The sequence below is a fragment of the Pristiophorus japonicus genome, unplaced genomic scaffold, assembly GCF_044704955.1.
Source record: "Pristiophorus japonicus isolate sPriJap1 unplaced genomic scaffold, sPriJap1.hap1 HAP1_SCAFFOLD_469, whole genome shotgun sequence".
NCBI classification, from domain to species: domain Eukaryota; kingdom Metazoa; phylum Chordata; class Chondrichthyes; family Pristiophoridae; genus Pristiophorus; species Pristiophorus japonicus.
In genome coordinates this window covers 41,654-63,180 of record NW_027254373.1, presented here as the reverse complement: position 1 = coordinate 63,180, position 21,527 = coordinate 41,654, and the positions used below count along the sequence as shown (strand labels likewise).

The 21,527-nt window shown below is 41.0% G+C and overlaps 1 protein-coding gene across 1 annotated transcript in view; it reads left to right on the top strand.

Annotated features, from left to right (window-relative positions):
• Positions 1-21,218, top strand: part of rybpb (RING1 and YY1 binding protein b) — a 106,099-nt gene extending 84,881 nt beyond the window's left edge. Inside the window, exons 3-5 of the mRNA XM_070873429.1 lie at positions 6,654-6,821; positions 8,707-8,802; positions 17,349-21,218. Of these exons, the coding sequence (XP_070729530.1) occupies positions 6,654-6,821; positions 8,707-8,802; positions 17,349-17,601 (517 nt within the window). The 3' untranslated portion in view covers positions 17,602-21,218. The remainder of the gene's footprint in view (positions 1-6,653; positions 6,822-8,706; positions 8,803-17,348) is intronic.
• Positions 21,219-21,527: the final 309 nt, after the last annotated feature.

The following is a 21,527-nucleotide window of genomic DNA, read 5'->3' as shown; positions in this document are numbered from 1 at the left end:
TACCCCTTGATTCCTTTAGCCATAAGGGCCATATCTAACTCCCTTTTGAATATAGCTAACGAACTGGCATCAACAACTCTCTGCGGTAGAGAATTCCACAAGTTAACAACTCTTGAGTGAAGAAGTTTCTCCTCATCTCGGTCCTAAATGGCTTTACCCCTTATCCTTAGACTGTGTCCCCTGGTTCTGGACTCTTCCAACATCGGGAACATTCCTCCTGCATCTAACCTGTCCAGTCCCGTCAGAATTTTATGTTTCTATGAGATCCACTCTCATTCTTCTAAACTCCAGTGAATACAGGCCCAGTCAGTCCAGTCTTTCTTCATATGTCAGTCCTGTCATCCTGGGAATCAGTCTGGTGAACCTTCGCTGCACTCCCTCAATAGCAAGAACGTCCTTCCTCAGATTAGGAGGCCAAACCTAAACACAATATTCCAGGTGAGGCCTCACCAAGGCCCTGTACAACTGCAGTAAGACCTCCCTGCTCCTGTACTCAATTGAGCAGAAAATGATTTGATCATAAAATAAGTTTGCTGAGAAGAGACCATGAAATACATGTTTTAGAATGGTGCATTAACACCATATGAACTGGATCTAGATAACTTTAAATATTGTGGTAGTTCATTACCTTGCTGTATCTGTTGGCTTTAAATCTTTACATATGTAAATAAACTTAATAGTTTTGAGCCTGACTGCATCGAGCTGATTTTATTTGATGTCTTTAGAGAGATGGTAGAATGTGGGCAACCCTCAGATTTTCCAATAAGCAATATACTGCAATTTGCTGTTAATTATTAAACCTGGACACATTAACCATTCCACAGCATAAATAAAGACACAGGTTTCAGATTATAAGGGTCTCTATCGGTTTATGGAAACTGCTAGTTGTGAAATACAACATTTGCATACGTAGCAAAACTTCCCAAGGCATTTCACAGGAGTGTAATCAGACAAACTCTGGGCCAAAGGAGAAGATATTGGGATCAGCGACCAAAAGCTTGACCAAAAAGATGGGTTTTAAGGAGTGTTTAAAGATTTTAAATGAGAAAGGCAGAGAGTTCAAGTTTTAGGCCCAGTCGGCTGAAAGCATGGCCGCGAATGGTGGAGCAAAGGAAATGGGGGATGCACAAGAGGCCAGAATTGGAGGAACGCAGATATCTCAGAACGTTGCAGGGCTGGAGCAGGTTAGAGATATGGAAGAGCGAGACTATGGAGTGCTGAGAACTACTGTGGGAAAGAGCTTGACCCATAATAATGTGCTTGTTCCAATGGATGTCTGAGATAAGCAATTTAATAATACTGATAGTGGACTTCAGATCCAACTATAAAGATGGCCTGATAAATTTCAGGTGAAATCGGTTATCATTTCTGTGTGTCTGGCACTGAACCTGGAATCAAAAAGCAGAAGTGTGGAGACAGATCCAACTATTTGTATGGAACCCTTGGCCATCGGCATATCTTACTGCATGCTTGAGCTGACTCTTGTAATACTGTAGTTTAGAGTACTACATTCTTTCTGATCATTCCATTACTAGGTATACTCTAAAGTTGGTATAAATTATAATGCATGGCAGGGGGAGCAACAAAGATTGTATTCTGTATCAAGTGGAACAGAACTGACCAGAGTTCTGAACACTGATTATGCTGGCTTGGTATAGGTCAGTGCTTGGTCGAGTGCACCTTTGATTTGGTAACATGAATGCCTTTCTCAACTCCCATCAGGTGGTGGTTAATCTTGGCGTCACTTTCTTTTGCTCTCCATGTCCGATTGATGTCTAGCACAGTTGCAGGGATGCAGAACGCGTGTTAGATTAAGAAAACCGAGTGATTGACAGGCTAACTTTATTCTGTGCCTTACGGATTATTTTATTAAGAGGACATCAGTAATGACAATGCTGCACGTCATACACTTTTGAAAGCTGCCAATCAATATAATTCAAATACTAGGTGATGGGTTTAAAATAGTACTGTAGCTTGTCGTAAAGACTCGAGCTTGTGTACTGAATTCAAGGGAGCAGTTTCATTTTGGTTGAACCTATTGATCTATTTAATTAAAAATTGCTAATATCTTTTTCGTCCCTCTTCTGCTGCAGAAGGAATAATGCTGAAATGCAGTGCTTGCCTAAATGGTTATTCTTCAGGTGTGAACCTGGATAATGTGCACCAGTCTGTTGAAGTATTAATTGAAACATTTGGGTGTGGAAGCAAAATGCAGGTGTAGGAAGGAAGATTAGATATTGGATATGTAAAGGTATGTTTTATTCATAGGACTGCAATCGTCATAGTTACATGATGCCAAGCTTGAGGTTCAAAGTCTGTAGAAGGAAGGGAAAACTGAGAAAGGTGTGACCAAATGAAGCACTCTTTGTACGATGGATGGTTTATTGATTTCTTGCTGGTCACATTACACTCTGAGTTAACTGTGAATGCTGTGAGTTGAATCGTCAATCTGCAGAAAAATGTACATTATGGTAGGGTCTACAGAAGGCATTAATATGTGTCTTGTTGCTGTGGGACAGAAGGTAGTTAATATGCTAATGTATTGAGTGCAGAGTCTATCCTCTACTCTGCCTAAAGCAGTGTTTCAGATGATTTGACAAGGGGTTATTTTCTGCAGTCACAAATTGAATAAAATGTTTGGAACAGATCAATGGGTCGAGCCATTGCATTCAGTTCAGAATGTTCTGTGATTGGCATCCTCAGGATCTTTTTCAAGGTATTGCATTTGACAGCTGTAACGATTTTCAAGACATGAGTTGGGGCAGGGCTATGATTCCTTATAGTCCATTTGCTGGTGTAAAATTTGGATCATAAGTCACATATAGATCACATGAGGTGTTTTATTAAGGAGCGGCAGTTTTAAATATAATCTGATACAATGTGCAATCAGGATAGACATAGTAGACATACAACCCGTAACAAATGAGAGTGATTTACCGGCCCCGGAACGGACGGACGTTGAGGCAGAGCGGTGGTCTCCGATCCCTGCAGTCTCGTCTCTTTTTGGTTGTCTCCTGAGCTGGTGGAGGTGTTGGGCCGAAATCAGCATGAGGTCGACCTCGGAGGTTTGAGCTTGAACAGGGTGTTGGGCTGAAGCCAGCATGAGGTCCACCCTAGAGAAAAATCCCCCCCAGCCACAATCTGCCTGTTCCTTGCTTTTGGCTACATGTTTATATATCTTATTTCGGTGAGCCGGTGGATACCTTGTGTCAAACATTTGTTTAGTCACGTACCCTTTCAGTTGCCCAATTACAGAGGAGTAGGTACCTATGGCAGCCCCCTCCCAGCCTCATGAAGTTATTTATCTCCTTATCTCTGTTTGAATGTCTTGTTACCTTCTAGACAGCTTGTTTATGTCAAGGTTCCTTGCTGGACCTCTTATCAAGGCCTGTTTTTGCGTTGTGCCCTCATAACGGCCTTAGTTCACTGTTCAACTTCTTATTTGGGGTGATTGGAAGTCTTGTGTGTCATCAATGTATCCTTTGAGCTGGCATACTCATTTCTTTTATGAAATCACTATTATAATTTATTTTATAATTTGTAATTTATTTTGTTTTCTGATTTCTTACAATGGACAGTTTTTCAGGCAGTAGGGTTGTAGGCTTGTATTGCAACAGCATGTAATACAGTTGAGCGTCCTGAATCCGGCAACCTCGGGACCGAGGCCAAGCCGGTTTTTGAGTTTTTTCGGAACGTGTTTCTGACGTCTGAAATCTGGAAATACCCGAGCCCAGGTTCGGGTATTTGCGGATTTCAGAATGTCAGAAAGGCGGAGGGACGGGGGCAGGGGTGCTCGTCGAGGAGCTGCTCGGGTCGCCAGCCGGGGCCCCGGCGCCGGAGAAGAGTTAGTGCGGGGCCCGCTGCCGAGGAGCTGGTCAGACGGCTCCATCACGGAGGAGGTGTTCAGGCGGGCCGGTGAGGAGGCCTCGAGGGGTGGTGAGGCGAGGCCCGAGGTCGGGCAGCGGCGGCGCCTCGAGGTCGGCAGGGTCCGGATTGCGGAACATTTTACGGATTACGGACGACCACTAATCGGTCCGGATTCTGGAACGCCAGATTTTGAACGCTCAACCTGTACATCCAATAAGCCAGAGTATAGTATTAAAAGTTACAGAAGGAGGCCATTCGGCCCATTGTGCCTCTTTGGCAGAGCTATCCAATTAGTACCACTCCTCTGCTCTTTGTCCATTGCTCTGTAAATATTTTCCCTTCAAGTATTTATCCAATTCTCTTTTGAATGCTACTATTGAATCTGCTTCCACACCCTTTAGGCAGTCTGTTAGTAAGTAGCCTTCTAATTGTTTGCTACATTTCCAAGTTTCGTGTCATCTGCAAATTTTGAAATTATACCCTGTACACCCAAATCTAGGTCATTAATATATATTAAAAAGAGCAACATTGGGGAACACCACTTGTGGGTCTTGCACATTCTAGTTCATAGGAGTTGCAGGGGGCCTACACACAAACACCCCATAATTGTGGGATAAGGAGTTTTGAGTGATAGATGGAGTTTGCACTTAGTCTTGTTAAATGGTGACTAGGAACCTGACTGTTACTTGATTTTAATTTTGAGATTATGTAAAATAATCTTTGTTTTAAATTTTATAAAGGTGCAAATACAACTTCAATTTTTAAATCTAAGGGAAAAACCTTATTCTGAAAAACATTAAACCCTAATGGTCATAAAATGATTATGAAGTGATAAATGGCTCACTTGGTAAGCATGAGTGATCAGATTCTTTCAGGGCTTCCGTTTTAAAGGCTCTAAAATGTGTGTACACACAGCCGAAGACTGATCCTGTTGAGTTGGGCCAGTGCATTAACCACTGCCCCATGACCATTGATGTACACTAATTTTCTGGCTATCTGTCTTCCCCACCATTAAAAGCATTAATTATGACTACTACTCATTTTGGCTGTCACAGCTGTCTTTGGAAGTTTTAGGCCAGTGTATTGGTTCACTCTTTTGCTACAGACAGTATCTGTACAGTTATATCAAGGATTGCCTGGACATGGTTACCAATTGAAGGCATGGCTCTTGAAAGGCCAGCTTGATCAAGCAGGGCTCCCACTTATATATTTGAAATACTGAGTACCCAGGAAGGGTGCATGTTAAAGGCTTAGGATATCAATGAAAGAGATTCACTAGTGGTGTTGTCACAACTATAATTGAGATGTGGCTTTACAGCTATCCTCTATCTTCAAACATTACGGATTGTAGGCTTCCACCTCGTTCAAAGGGTTTGTGTTGCAGCCAGTTTAGTTTATAACCAGCCTTTCGCAGCATATCTGATTAGTGAATACTCTTGAGCTGTCCATATTAATGAAAAGGATCTTTGAAAGGAAGGTGTTTATTTGACCCACTGAGAATTGAATTTAGTTTTGAGTAAACTCAAATGGTTTCAATCCACGAGTTTGTGGTGACAGGATTATAGCACTCCAGCCTACTTTCTTTTGCAAGTGACTATTGAATACACTTCCTGTACACGCTCTATTATCGCCACCAGTGCCAAACAAGTAAGCAACTATAAATTTCTAGTGTTGTATAATTCGCAATGTGCTTGCCAGTCTATGATAGTATTGTTGGGTGTTCCAAGTGTAAATGGACTCTGAAAATTTCACAAATTTAACTTTTTGTGCGTGTTCATGTAATTTGAAATCTCGGCTATTTTTCCTTCAAGGGTCTGGTTCAGAAGGAGGTCTTGTATACAAGTGATGATTAAGATCACTAAATCAAAATGATTGCACAAGAATACAAATTTTCTTTAAGAGATTTCTTCACTGTGAATGAAGGCAAATCTTAAATTATGTGAAGCTTGACTGTCTTGACAAAGAATTATTTTCTCACCTCCAGACTCAATTACTGCAAAGCTTTCCTGGCTAGCCTTCCATCCACCACCTTCTGTAAACTTAGCTCATCTTCTGCCCATATCCTGTCCTTCTGGCCTGGCATTCCTGACATCAATGACTTCCCAGTCGCCCAACACCTCAAATTAAAAATTCTCGCTTTTTAATATTCTCCAGCCTCAATCACCTCGGTCTCCTTCCTCTCACCTCTCTCCTTCACTTCCTTTTATTGGCATCAGTGTCGTAAGACATCTAGGCCCATACTCTGAAATGTTCTCCCTAGATAGTTCCACCACACTCTTTCAGACCACCCTTAAAGCCTATCTCTCTGACCAAGCTATTGGTCACTGCTCCTAACCTTTCTTTTCTTTGGCTCAGCATCTGTTTTTCCTTACTGTTCTGTGAAGCACCTTGTTTTTTTTTCTATGGCTAGAACTGCATAAATGCAAGTAGTACTGTAGAGGTATAGGTACGGAGCATTATTTCATAAATGAAATTTCTACTGAATGGCTTTTGTAGCACAGTGCAGTACAATGTTTTATCATAGACTCACAGAGCATCGCTTCGGCAATTAAGTTGTTTTGTCCCAGTGTGCTTCTGTTGACGGATGACTAGATGGTAATCTAAATAATTAAGCGCAGTAACTGTATTTGGACTTGGATGTATGTGCTGTGATTCACAAAGTAGTGTTATTAACCATGGTTTAATGACTTCCTGCTTGACACTTAAGTTATTGCATTATGTGCCCGTGTGTTTTTCGGAGTGTGCATACACACAGTAAAGGTAATGCATCACTTCTTCCATTGCAGAAAACCACGAATAAACTCTCAGCTGGTTGCACAACAAGTGGCACAGCAGTATGCAACACCTCCACCTCCAAAAAAAGAGAAGAAGGAAAAAGTTGAAAAAGATAAGCCTGACAAAGAAAAAGAAGCAAGCTTGAATGTAAGCAAAAAGAACAGCAACAAAAAGATAAAGTGAGTAACATTTTTGAAAATGTTTCTTGTCTCGGTTCTGAACTTTGTCAGCATTAAACTACACCTTGCTTCCTTGTAATTTAGAAGTGGATGAACTGAACTTTTTATTCACAATTTAGATTTGGTGATTTAAAAAAATAATATCAATAGACTCAATAGGTTATGATATCAGTACATTTAACTATGCCCCCTGTACTTGGTTATAGTGCTAATTTAAGGGCATTGTTTAATAAACGAGGTGGTGCAGCTTTCCCCAGAACCACTGGAATTTGTTTAAATACATAAGAACATAAATAGGAGCAGGAGTAAGCCATACAGCCCCTCGGATCTACTCCGCCATTCAGTAAGATCCTGACTGAACTTCTACATCAACTCCACTTTCCTGCCCTATCCCCATATCAACAGTCCCTATAAGGTGTGCGATTGCGCACCTCTCTGCTGGTCCCCCAGGACCGGCTTTTTCAATGTGAAGTATCGCGCCAGTGCAAAACTGTGACTAGGTCGTACAGCCCCTTAAAGGGGCTGTGCATCCCCCCAAAAAAGGGGGAACATTGCCCCAGATTCCTTGATTCCCTTAGTGCTCAAAAATCTATCGATTTCACTCTTGAATATACTCATCGACTGAGCATCCATGGCCCTCTGGGGTAGAGAATTTCAAAAATTCACAACCCGAGTGAAGAGGCTCTCTCTCCATCTCAGTCATAAATGCCCGTGCCTTATCCTGAGATTATGAACTCTAATTCTAGATTCTCCAGCCAGGGGAAACAGCCTCTCAGCATTTTATACGTTTCAATAAGATCACCTCTCATTCTTCTAAACTTGAGAGAAAACAAACCCATTCTACTTGATCTCTCCTCATAGGACAGCCCTTTCATCCCAGGAATCAATCTAGTGAACCTTTGTTGCACCCCTTCTAAGGCAATTATGTCCTTCCTTAGGTAGAGACCAAAACTGTACCGTACTCCAGATGTGCTCTCTCCAAAGCCCTATATAGTTGCAGCAAGACTTCCTTGCACTCATATTCCAACCCTGTTGCAATATAAAGGTCAACATACCTTTCCAACTGCTTGCAGCATTAACTTCCTGTGATTCGTGTTTGAGGACCACCAAATCTCTCTCTACCAACATTTACTAGTTTCTCACTTTAAAAAAAAAAAAAATTATGCTTTTTCATTCTTCCTACCAAAGTGGATATTTTCACACTATCCCACAATATACTCCATCTACCACCTTCTTGCCCAATCATAGCTGCCCAAACATCCCTTTGCATCCACATCACAGCTGCGGCTAGTGGCACATGTGTTAGGTCAATCATTTTATTTTCACCAGTGGCAGACTGGGCTTACAGAATGCTTTCAGATGGCCAATTATGTGATAGCTATGTTGTAGGCGCCCTCCCCTGAGAACATCTGTGGCCAGAATGATGGTTAACTTTGTAATAACTGCGAATTCACACATCTTGGACAATTTTAGCATTGATGATTCTACCTCACTATAAACAGGGCAAATTCAGCAAAGCAATCACACATATTGGAATGACATTGGAAGCAACTTTGCATAAAAATAAGGTATAAAAAGGGCTCAAGAAAATCAAACCTTAAAGAATTTTGATCAGCTTCAGTCTTCGGTATGAATTTATTTTAATAGTGGGCTATTAGTACTAATTGATTTAACTTATTACCTTATACAGTATATGTTTACTGTTTAATGCTTCAAATATGTAACTAAAATCATATTTTGGGCAGATTTGCTATTCCTGTTTGAGTCAGAAAATGTTTCTAGATTTTTGTTAATCTGACAACAATAACATTTCTGTAGTAGAATAGTATAGGTATACTATATATGGTGGAATTCAACGAAGACAGTAGTGTGGCTTTATTTTCAGGCCGAAGATGGAACTTGAAAAGGGACCTCCTAGTGAAATCAACAGTGTACAGTCTGGGAAAGCTGCAACAAAAACTGACAGCATACACGCTTCAAGGTAACTTGTTCTAATTGCTGGCAAAAATATAGCTGCAGTGTTAATTAAGATTTTTTAAAATCTTAAGTTATAAGCCAATATTCTTAAACAATGTAAAATAACTGCATATTTAGTGTGGCTTAAGGCTTGTATAATGGATTTGAAAAGGATGGAACACAAAACTTTAATGATATGCCGATGAATAGAATATCTTTTGAGTACTTTGTATTAATGGAAGAAAAAACCCACAGAACCAATCCTGCTCACTTAAGCATGCCTCTTGGGCTAATTGTGTAATGTTTTTGATTCAAGAATTGGCAATACAAACATTACAGTACATCCATACTTTGTGACATAAAAGAGAAGGAAAGTTATGGGGAAGAAAGAAAGTATTTGTTTTTTCAAATATTGCCCCAGTGTCTATATTGAAGAAAGTAACAAGTATTTTCGTGGCTTTTTTTTGCCATTTTGGGTCTTCTTCCCTCCAGGGACACTCCACTGATGTCGCTGACGGGAAGAAGCCACAAGTGCCTTGGGGCAGCTCTATTCATTCGAATAGGGGTCGCAATTTTGGACTAGTCTGGGAGCTGGTGCAAAGCTGCCAGAACCCAGAAAAGCACGTTACCGGCAAAGTATACATCAACCCCAGCTTGTAGCATGTTTTGACGGAGCCAGGTGACTTATTAAAGTAAATCATTTTAATAACTTGTTTTATATAGAAATGGGGATGTACTTTGGGGGGGAAAACTTTTTGGCTGCTTTCCAGCATTGTTTGTTGGGTGGGAAGTATTGACCATTCAGTGTCTGACAAGGAACAACAATAAAGCAAACGAGTTGAACATGGTGCTTAAAGTCTGTTATTGTTTCACAGCCAGTGACGTACACCTGTTTTTTTTCTGAATGAGGTTACTAATAGTGTTGAAATGCAGGCCGTTTTGTGCAGTGAATAGGTGGGTACATTCCTGTGGTGCTATATCGCCAAACCATACAGACTAGGGAACTCCTAGGTTTTGACCCTTGTTCTGCCTTGGCTTCCATCCATTGTCTGGAAAGAGGGCAAATCAGCTGGCATTCCTGATCTCTCTCAATGGGAGTAATTTTAACTTTGGTCGGTGGTGTTTAACAGGGAATATCGAATTAGCTGCGCATTATGTAGCGCACATTTGGAACGAAAAATGGGCAACCAATTCTATATTGACCATTTTACACCATTGTTCATAGTTTAAAATTACCCTCAATGACTCCTGGAAGTGTGGATAGATGAGACTGGGACTGTGGACTATGTTCTTCTCAAAATACTGGCACTTGGTATCCAGGATTAGATGAAGAATAGTCATTTGGGCAATGCATTCGAGGGTTGCTAGTGCCTATGGAACTACACCAGAATGAGTGCTTGCAGTATTCTGTGGTGAGTGTCTCACCTCCTGACTCCCCAAAGCCTTTCCACCATCTACAAGGCACAAGTCAGGAGTGTAATGGAATACTCTCCACTTGCCTGGATGAGTGCAGCTCCAACAACACTCAAGCAGCCACTCGACACCATCCAGGACAACGCAGTTCGCTTGATTGGCTCCCCACCCCCCACCTTAATCATTCACTTCCTACACCACCAGCAGTGTGTACTATCTACAAGATGCACTGTAGCATCTCGCAAAGGCTTCTTCAACAGCAACCCGTGACCTCGACAACCTAGAAGGACAAGGGCAGCAGGCGCATGGGAGCACCATCACCTCCAAGTTACACACCATCCTGACTTGGAAATATATCGCCGATCCTTCATTGTTGCTGAGTCAAAATCCTGGAACTCCCTCAATAACAGCACTGTGGGAGCACCTTCACCACACGGACTGCAGCGGTTCAAGAAGGTGGATCACCACCACCTTCTCAAGGGCAATTAGGATGGGCAATAAATGCTGGTCTTGCCAGCGATGTCCACATCCCAGAAACGAACTGGAGTATTGTCCAATTCTGGGCACTGCACTTTAAGAAGGATGTGATGGTCTTGGAGAGGGTGCAGAAAAGATTTGAGTGTGATTCCAGGGATGAGGTACTTCAACTATGTGGATAGATAGAGAAGCTGGGGGGGGGGATATTCTCCTTGGATCTTTGATCGCTCCTCTTGATCTCTCCAAGCGCATCCTGTCCATGAGACTCACTTCCTGCTCCCTTGACCCTATTCCCACTAAACTGCTGACCACACAACTTCCTTTTTTGGCTCCCATGTTTGCCGACATTGTTAACGGTTCGTTCTCTCTCAGGTACTGTTCCCCTCTCCTTCAAATCTGCTGTCATCACCCCTCTCCTCAAGAAATACAACCTTGACCCCACTTTGCTTGCTAGCTATCGCCCCATCTCCAACCTCCCTTTCCTGTCCAAAGTACTTGAACGTGTTGTTGCCTCCGAAATCCGTGACCATCTTTCCATGAATTCAATGTTTGAATCTCTTCAATCTGGTTTTCGCCCCTGCCACAGTACTGAAATGGCTCTCATCAAATTCACAAATGACATCCTTTGCGACTGTGACAAAGGTGAACTATCCCTTCTCGACCTTCTGGACCTGTCTGCAGCCTTTGACACAGTTGACCACTCCATCCTCCTCCAACGCCTCTCCACTGTCGTCCAGCTGGGTGGGCCTGGTTCCATTCTTATCTTCCCATTCCCACATCGTTCCCTCTGGTGTCCCACAAGGATCTATCCTTGGCCCCCTCCTAGTTCTCAACTATATGCTGCCCCTTGGCGATATCATCCGAAAACAGAATTCGTTTCCACATGTACGCTGATGACACCCAGCTCTACCTCACCATCACTTCTCTCGAGCCCTGCTTGGTATCTAAAGTGTCAGATTGCTTGTCCAACATCCAGTACTGGATGAGCAGAAATTTTCTCCAATTAAATATTGGGAAGACCGAAGTCATTGTCTTTGGTCCCCGCCACAAACTGCGTTCCCGAACCACTGACTCCATCCCTCTCCCTAGCATCAATCTGAGGGTGAACAAGACTGTTCGCAACCTAGGTGTCATATTTGGCCCTGAAACTCTGCAGCTTAACTAAAACCATCTTTTTCCACCTCCGCAACATTGCCCGCCTCCGCCCCTGCCTCAGCTCTTCTGCTGGAACCCTCATTCATGCCTTTGTTACCTCTAGACTTGACTACTTGAACTCACTCCTGGCTGGCCTCCCATATTCTACACTACATAAACTGGAGGTCATCCAAAATTCAGCAGCCCGTGTCCTAACTTGCACCAAGCCAAGATCGCCCATCACCCCCTGTGCTTTCTGACCTACATTGGCCCCCGGTTAAACAATGACTTGATTTCAAAATTCTGATCCTTGTTTACAAATCACTCCATGGCCTTGCCCCTCCTTATCTCTGTAATCTTTTTCAGCCTCTCAATCCCACAAGATGTCTGCGCTCCTCAAATTCTGCCCTCTTGGACATCCATGATTATAACTGCTCAACCATCGGTGGCTATGCCTTCAGCTGTTTGGGGCCTAAGCTCTGGAACTCCCTCCCTAAACCTTTCTGCCTCTCTTCTTTAAAATGCTCCTTAAAACCTACCTCCTTAACCAAGCTTTTGATTATCTGCCTTAATTTCTTCTTTTTGTGGCTTGGTGTCAAATGTATCTGTTTTGTTTTGTAACACTACTGTGCAGCGCCTTGGGACGTTTTACTATGTTAAAGGCGCTATATAAATAACAGTTGTTGTTAGAGCAGAGAAGGTTGAGAAGGGATTTGATAGAGGTATTCAAAATCATGAGGGGTCTAGACTGAGTCGATATAGGAAAACTGTTCCCATTGGCAGAAGGGTCGAGAACCAGAGGAGACAGATTCAAGGTGATTGACAAAAGAGCCAAAGGCGACATGAGGAAAAACCTTCTTATGCAACGAGTGGTTAGGATCTGGAATGCACTTCCTGAAAGGGTGGTGGAGGCAGATTCAATTGTGGTTTTCAAAAGAGAATTAGATAAGTAGCTGAAAGAAAGAAATTTCAGGGCAATGCGGAAAGGGCTGGTGAGTGGGACTAGCTGAAGTGCCCTTGCAGACTGTCAAATGACCTCCTTCTATGCTATAGCTGATTTGCATTAAAATTATATTTTTCCAAGTATTTCATTTCTGTAAATTTGCTGAATTATGAAAGTAATTTTTCCTGGATTCTTAAAATGGCTTTAATGATTCATTTCTCCATTTTTTTGACATATGTAGAAAGATGTTGGCAGTTTCCATTCCATTTTTTTTTTTGATGAGCTGCCACATTGACTTTACTGTGCCCTGATGTATGTGTATATTTTTTCTTTCTCCCTGGTGGTTGTACGAAGGCCCAGAAAACATATAAATGTTTAATTTCATTTCCTGTTGCAGCTTACTTTCTGGGAAAATGTAGGCTGAAATCAGTATTGCCAATAAACCCAACCAATTACAGTTCAGTTCAAATTGGAAATACCAGCAAAATAAACCCATGCTACTGTTCCACTTCAAAAATCCAGTCTGCAATGTTCACCCCATACCCTTTCCCCATGAGATATTCCAGGGCATTGCTTTACAGGAAGTGCAGTAAGTCAGTTGATCTGGGGGTGGGGTGCTGTTTGAAATGAACAATTGATAAATTTCATATAAAGTAGCAACTCTTAATGTTAATATTTACTTACATTTACGTATATAAAACTGCTGTTGTATCTAATTGCCTTTATTATGGTTTTGATGCTTAAAGTTAATTTTACAGACAATATTTTTGGCTATTTCTAGAATTTATAATGGCAAACATTGAGATTTTTATTGGGCAGAATTGCTGTCAACAGATTTAACTCAATTTGGCAATGCTTATTCTCAAGACTTGGTTCTAATTATAAACTTTGGCGATGCTTATTCTCAGACGTGGATCTAATTATAACCTTATTCTGAAGTAATTAACTGCTCTTCTTACTGTTTTTTCCATGTAATTTACTGCAAATCTAGGCAATCTAAAATTATATATTGACTAAAGAAAATGGAGTTTTTGTCCATGGTATGGTATTTCACTTCACTTAGTATTTCCGCTATTCACTTTCGAAAATAATTCAGATCAAGATTGCCAGGGACTTCTCTCCGAGAGCCAAACTTGCTGTGATAGTGTTTCGTATGCTAATTATTAATTATAAACTTGTCTACTTGCCTGATTTATTGTAAGAAAATAAAAAAATTGTTCAATCGATGACGAGCATCAGTCCATCGAAGTGATCGAATGGTTCAACTGTGAAGGAACAACACTATTCAGTTCGAATCTGAAGGACCACCAGAAGGTACTGGTACAGGCCAGCAACCATCCTGCTTTAAATCCTATGGGTGTTTAAAGCCTCGGGCAATGGTGCAAAATACATATTTTTGATGTCCATTGTTCCTGATTAAACTTCGGGTGTGTTTATTTGCAGTGTAAAAATGGCCACCCCTTGTCTCTGGTCCCCTTGGAGGATAAACCACACCCTGAAGTTTCTCCATTGTAACTGGAACTGCCCAGCCCAAGTTCTCACTGACTTCGCAAATTGTAACTCGATCCACTTTGACTTCCAGAAGTCACAAAGGATAGATCTCCTCAGAAGCCACCAAGTGCCAGCCAAAGTCCCTTACTCCAGCACGAGTGCTGCCTCCCCCAGCCAAAGTCCCATACCCCTCCCCTCCCCCCCCCCCCCCCCGGCCAGAGATGGGGCATTGTGTGCGGATGGTGAACAGGTTTATTGGGTATGCAGTGAATAGTGATTTGTGAATTGGAAGAATCTCTCTCCCCTACAATCCCCCACACCATCTCTCTCTTCTCTTTCCCCCCCCCCCCCCCCCCCCCCGCCCCAACGTCAACAAGGATCTATTTTTGCCCCCATTTCTCACCTACATGCTGCCCCTTGGTGACATCATCTGAAAACAAAACATCAGGTTCCACATGTACGCTGACGACACCCTGCTCTGCATCACCAGTTCCTCTCTCGACTGACCTCTCCACTGTCTCTAATTTGTGTCACTGCTTGTCCGACATCCATTAATGGACAAGCAGAAAGTTTCTCCAATTGAATATTGGGAAGACCAAAGCCATTGTTTTTGGTTCCTGTCACAGACTCCATTCCATAGCCACTGACTCCATCCCTCTCCCTGGCAACTGTCTGATGCTGAACCAGACCGTTCGCAACCTTGGTACTGTATTTGACCCCGAGGTGAGCTTCCGACCACACATCCACTCCTTCACCAGAATCACCTACTTCCACCTCCGTAGCATCGCTTTATTCCATCCCTGTCTCAGTTCAGTTATAGTGTTAGACATTCCCTCGTGTCCACACTAAAAATAAGAGTCCGCGGGTGTTTCCATGAGGGACCTGACATTCCAGATCCCGAACTACATCTTGAAGGATGGAAGATGCCTGTGCGTGGATTTTTTTAACGTGTGGTGGCCGTTGCGCACCAGCCACCACACGGGCTTGACCAAGCAAGGTCATGGTCCAGTGGTAAGGGTTATCTAAGATGACTGGAGACCAGCTCTGCTGCACGGTCCTAGTGCGCACACATACTACTTCTGTCCTTGGAATTCATAGTTCACAGTGTGGGCCTCGCTGCTGCCCTGAGCCCTGAGCCCTGCTGCTGGTGCATGCTGCGACACACCTGGGCCCCGACCTCGTCCCGCCCCTGGGCCCCGACCTCGCCCTGCTCCTGGGCTTCGCCCCGAGCTCGCCCTGCTCCTCAGCTCAACTACTGAAACCCTTATTCATGCCTTTGTTACCTCTAGACTTAACTATTCCAATGCTGTCCTGGCCTATGGCTTCTAATCCAGCAATGCCTCAATTTAAAAATTCTCATCCTTGTTTTCAAATTGCTCCATGGCCTTTCCCCTCCCTATTTCTGTAACCTCGTACAACCCTCCAAGATCTCTGCGCTCCTCCAATTCTGATCTCTTGCACATCTATTTTAATCGCTCCGTGCCTTCAGCTGCCGAGGCCCAAGGTCTGGAAATCCCTCCATAAACCTCTCTGCCTCTTTACCTCTCTCCTTGAAGACGCTCTTTGACCAAACTTTTGGTCATTTGTCTTAATATGTTCTTGTGGCTCGGTGTCACATTTTGTTTGATAACGCTCCTGTGAAGTGCATTTTACCACATTAAAGGCACTATATAAATCAAAGTTGTTGGTAATGGTTCTGCTGTAACCATTTACACCTCCCCTGGACCCATGTTTTCCTTCTTCACTTGTCCCATTACCACTCCCTTTTGCCTTGCACCATCATCCTTTTTGTCATCACAAACGTTTCTCTTTTTCCCTGCCTCTGCGCTTACTTAAAAACTGTTAAAGCTATAACTTAAGTTCTGATTGGTCTGGTGAAAAGTTAACTTTCCTTCTCCCCAGATGCTGCCTGACCTGAGTGTTTCCAGCATGTTTTGCTTTTATTTCAGATTTTAAGCACCTGCAGTATTTTGTTCTTTCTGCCTTTTCAGGTGGAATTCAAAGATGCCACGGCACTTCTTTTGAAGAAAAGTATCCAATTTACCCAGTTTTGAGCCCAACAGTCATAGCTCAAACATCCTAATCAAAAATAGATGCACTGGTCATTATCTCAGTGCTGCCTGTGAGACCAAGCTTGCATAAGTTGATTGCCACATTTGCCTACACACTTGAGTAATAGTTTAAAGTAGTTCTTTGTCTGAAGCACTTTGGGATGTCCGGAGAACCTGAAAGGCACTACATAAATCAAGTTCATTGTTATCTGTACATTTCAGAAGCTATCAGTATCTTCATTGTAGCTGGAATGCTAACTTTTCTGCATGGTTACACAAATAAAATCACAGTATCAAAGCTTAATCAGTTCCTCTGGCTTTCATGAGGAATTCACCCTGTTGAGTTTTCCAGCAATCATGAAGTTTCATCGAAGAACAGTATTTTGCAACTTGAGGGTTGTGTAATGGAGAGTTTGCTGCAATGGGGTTCCATTACAGTTGGTTCTGAACTGCTTAGTGTTAATTTCTTGCAGATTGTGCACAAAAATAGTGATTTGATAAAAATAGGCTGACATTGAATCGAATGGTGAACAGAAAGCTAACATTCGTGTACAATGTTACGTCTTTTACAGCCTTTGAGATAGAGTTGTCAGCATCTCTTGAGCCATAGGTTTCACTAAATGTTTAATGTTGCTATGTAAGAAATTGCTTTTTGTCAGATTATTGATGCAACTAAATTGATTCTGAAATGGCCCCCATGTGATATTTGCTTGTTTTTGTTGCAGGCCCATGCTATATTTGTTGTTTTTGTTGCAGGCCCATGCTATATTGTTTTTGTTGCAGGCCCATGCTATATTTACTTGTTGCAAGCCCATGCTATATTTACTTGTTTTTGTTGCAGGCCCATGCTATATTTACTTTTTGTTGCAGGCCCATGCTATATTTACTTGTTGTTGTTGCAGGCCCATGCTATATTTACTTGTTGTTGTTGCAGGCCCATGCTATATTTACTTGTTGTTGTTGCAGGCCCATGCTATATTTACTTGTTGTTGTTGCAGGCCCATGCTATATTTACTTATTGTTGTTGCAGGCCCATGCTATATTTACTTGTTGTTGTTGCAGGCCCAAGCTGAAGAATGTTGACCGAAGCACTGCACAGCAGCTCGCGGTGACGGTGGGTAATGTCACAGTAATTATAACGGACTTTAAAGAAAAAATACGATCCTCTTCCACATCATCATCAACGGTCACATCCAGCGCTGGCTCTGAGCAACAGAACCAAAGTAGCTCTGGATCAGAGAGCACAGACAAGGGTTCATCGCGTTCCTCGACGCCAAAAGGTGGAATGTCAGCAGTAAATGATGAATCATTCTGAGCTTCACCAGGCTCCAAACCTGCACATGCAATGTGAAAAGTATGAATGAATACTTTTGACATTTTTTATGTATTCCCTTGGTTTTATATTTTCCTAACAATCATTTATAATGGATGTGCTCCTGAATCTACTTTTTTATAAATCTGCTGTGCACAATTTCCATGTACATTATGTATTTTGTTACATTTGACTTTTATTTATTACATTTGCAAATTCCACCCTTTTCAACATATCCTTTTTTGTAAGTTTTGTTGCCAGCAACTATGCTGATTATTAGCGATTTTAGAGATGTTAAATGTCTAACTGGTTTAAACAGAATAAAAGGTTGTTCGAAACCAACACATAGAAACACTGGTGCTTAATACACTGTGAAGTAAATGCAGCATTCAGCAGATAAGATTAAGACAGTGCATTCCAGCAGAGATGATCAAATTCTGCAAACTATTGCAATGAAAGCAGTCTTGTCCTCAGGACTGTTGACTCTTCAGAAGCAGAAAAGGCTGAGGAGACGTACACTTGAGGCAACTGAACAATAGCTGGATTAGTTCAGTGTCTATTAAGCAATAGATGTGGGTTCCTCCTTGCGCTTACCTGAAAGCTGTGTCATTGTGTGCTGTAAATGTAATTACTCTTAATACTGTAGTTCCCAGCCGCCCAGCTAATCTAAAGAAGCAGTGCCTCATAACTGGCAGCATGATTTAACTTGTTTCATATTGACGTATAAACTAAAGCAACTTATCTGTGGGAAAGAAAAATATTTAACAGTCCAGACTCAGTGGCAATCAAATGAAGAACACCTCAGCTCATGTACATGCTGCTTTTTGGTTTTGGTAGTTGATTTTTACCCAAGGAAGTAGATATCAGCAGTGCATATGTGTAGAAGCAGTACTGATAATTACTGAAAAAATGCATTAGTTTCGAGAGAAGGGATCATTTTGAAAATTGTATTTTCACCTTCAAATAAACTGCTGTAGTTAATACCTCTACAAGCAAAACATGATTGGTCATTGCAACTTTAAAATTTGCCATGTTTAGTATCCATCTTCAGTTTTTGCTCTTGCCAGCAATGTTTGTATTTTACTTAACTGCTCCTCTGACATCTGTACAGTTAAGGCCAAATCCATACTAAATCTGATCAGCAGTAGTGGGAGAAAAAGTAGGAGCTTGATTCAGCAACTTTAATTATTCAGAAAGTTATGCTGAATCTCTTGCCATTCCATAAATACAAATAATGTGCTTTTGTTACAGATGTAAATAGCAGGAAATCTCTTAACCAAAATTAAGCAAAAGTAAGCAAAATTGCAGCTTAGTATTCCTCTTGAATCTAGACTGTTCATGGCCATGTTGGGTACAGAATATCACTAAATAGTGGAGAATTAGATGGAAAATAACTCAGCACACTGCTATTTACAGTCTTCATGTTCCTTTTTGTACATTCCCCTTTGTCACTTTTGATACCTGACTTTGACGGTTGCTTCACTTTTCAAGTCCGTTTAAAAAAAACTTTTACCATATTTGGGTTTGAAACATCCTTTTCTCCGCTCTCTTCCCTTCCCCCAGCTGTAAAAGGCACATGCTTCTCTGTTATCAAGCTGCTAGCTTTAGTAATGGAAATAGTGTTCCCTTCTTGGAGATACGCTATTCTGTGACACTCGCTGAGAACAAACGACACCTAGTTTTAAAATAACTTGTTTTAAGTCTTGTTATAATAGCACCAGGTGTGTGACCAGGTTAGTTGAGAAATAAGTTGAGAATGCTTCGGCAGAGGCCTTATATCTGGCAATCACCTGTCATAATACATAAAGTTGGAGAGGTTACCTACCAAGTATTACGGAATATTGCTTCCACATCAATATTAAAGTCCATGGGGCAAAATAAGTTGGCACTAGCAATTGAGTTTCATGAAAGGAAATTATTCTAAATTTCAATTAACAAGTGTAAGCCACTTCTTTAATACTGTGGTGGCATTTGTTTTTTGAACTTGGAATAACTTCAGTAAATGATAAAGTACATTACGTAATGTATTGAATTTTAAATTTTTGTGTATTGATGTGTTAAAATTACATTTAGTCATCAAATGTTGGTTGTCACTATAACAGGAAGTGGTTCCCATTGTATTTTAATATATTAACTCAAGTGTGGGGTGGAGGGGGGAGGGACGGAGGAGTATGTGTATTACAAAATGCAAGCCCCATGTAACAATTAGTCAATTATTCCCTTGTATTAAAACTTGTATAAGTCCATACTGTAATTTATCTTTGTATAGAATGATGCACTTAGATTTTGCAAACTTTTCTGATATTTTTCTTTCTTGTAAATTGTATCTTTGGAATTTAATAAGTCTCTGTGCAGTGTTAACACTTAAATTGCTTGAAATAAAGTTTATTCCAACTCCGTTTAGAATGTTTAACAGGCTTCACTTAATATTTTGATCCAAGAAGGTGGTAAACTTGTACTTAAGTAAGGATGAATTTTATTTAAAATGTGATGGCCTTCACACAGACATATGAACACTAGCTGTACAGATAATTTAACAGATCAGAGTGGGACATAAAGATTAATAAATACCACACTGATGCTGGAACAGGCAAAACTGAATGCAATTTTCACGTCATGTAATGGACCCGTAGTCTATTGGAGAACTGTTTTCATTTGATTAGGTGCTGTCCTTTAGGGTAATAGCCCGCTTCCTATGTGCTGCTTAGCCTAGTTTTTTTTTTTACTTAGGACCTGACAGCTTTTCTGCAGTGCCTCCTTAACTGAAACTACACAGCCAAATAGGCATGTTGTTGATGACTTGGAAACAAGTCAGTATTTTAATGTTATATTCTGTAGACTGAATTGGTGCACAGACTTTTTTAACAGTCTTTAAAGCAACAGTAATTCTGCAAGTTGAAATTGGTAAAGTGTTTAAACATAATGAGCCACTTTCAAAGTTAATGCAACTTGTATAAAACATTTCTAACTATTTCTGGAAACTCATTATTGGAAAGAGTGGCACTTCATCTGCCTTACCAAAAATATTTCAGTCTACTTTTATAAACTATTATAACTTAAATTATTGAAAAAATGTAATGTTTGCTGGAAATATTAAAAATGCTTGTTAGTAACTTGAAATGATTCAAGAGCCAACATTTAGAGAATGACAACGAGCTGAACAGTTTTTTAATGCGCAAGCAGTTCTGTTCTTGTGTATGACTTGTAACCTTTATTTACTGTGTAAAGATGGTTACATTGTTATTTCTTTAGCTTTGTTCATTGGAGACCCATATAGAATGCTTGTTTAAAGTGGCATAACATAATCTTGTGAATTTTGTTATTGTATTATACAAGGTATATTTTCATTTGCCCAGAAAGATGTCCTGTATAATGCTTTGGAAGTGTTTGCTCTGTAAATTCAATAGGGCTGACAGCGTGCTAGATTTGTTTTCTTTAATCTTCATGCTGGTGTGTTCATGGTGGTTTTGTGAGCTGGTAAAATTATTTCCAGGTCTTAAATGTTTTGGGGACTTTATAATCTACACTGCTTTTTGTCTAGCAAATAAAAGATGTTAATATATTCCTGTTACTGGCATGTGCACGAATATGTTATTAGAAGCCACTTTATTATTTCCTTCTTAACTGCTTCAAATAGAAATGTCTATTTATGAATTTTGCTTGTAGTTTTTCACAAATAAAATAGTAAAAATGTATTTAATCGTAGTTTCTTATTTTAAATAGTCCAATCTATATTATGATGAGACATTGCAATATAATTAAATCCAACCAGTCGCACTAAAATAATGGTGATCTTTCACTTCCTTTGAACATATTTTAGCATATTGGGTATGTTGATTTCCAGTTCTGCAGACTGTCAGAAAATACATTGTAGTATGTTGGTACCAAAATGTCTAAAGAGTGGCCACTTCTTCCGCAGTACCACTTCG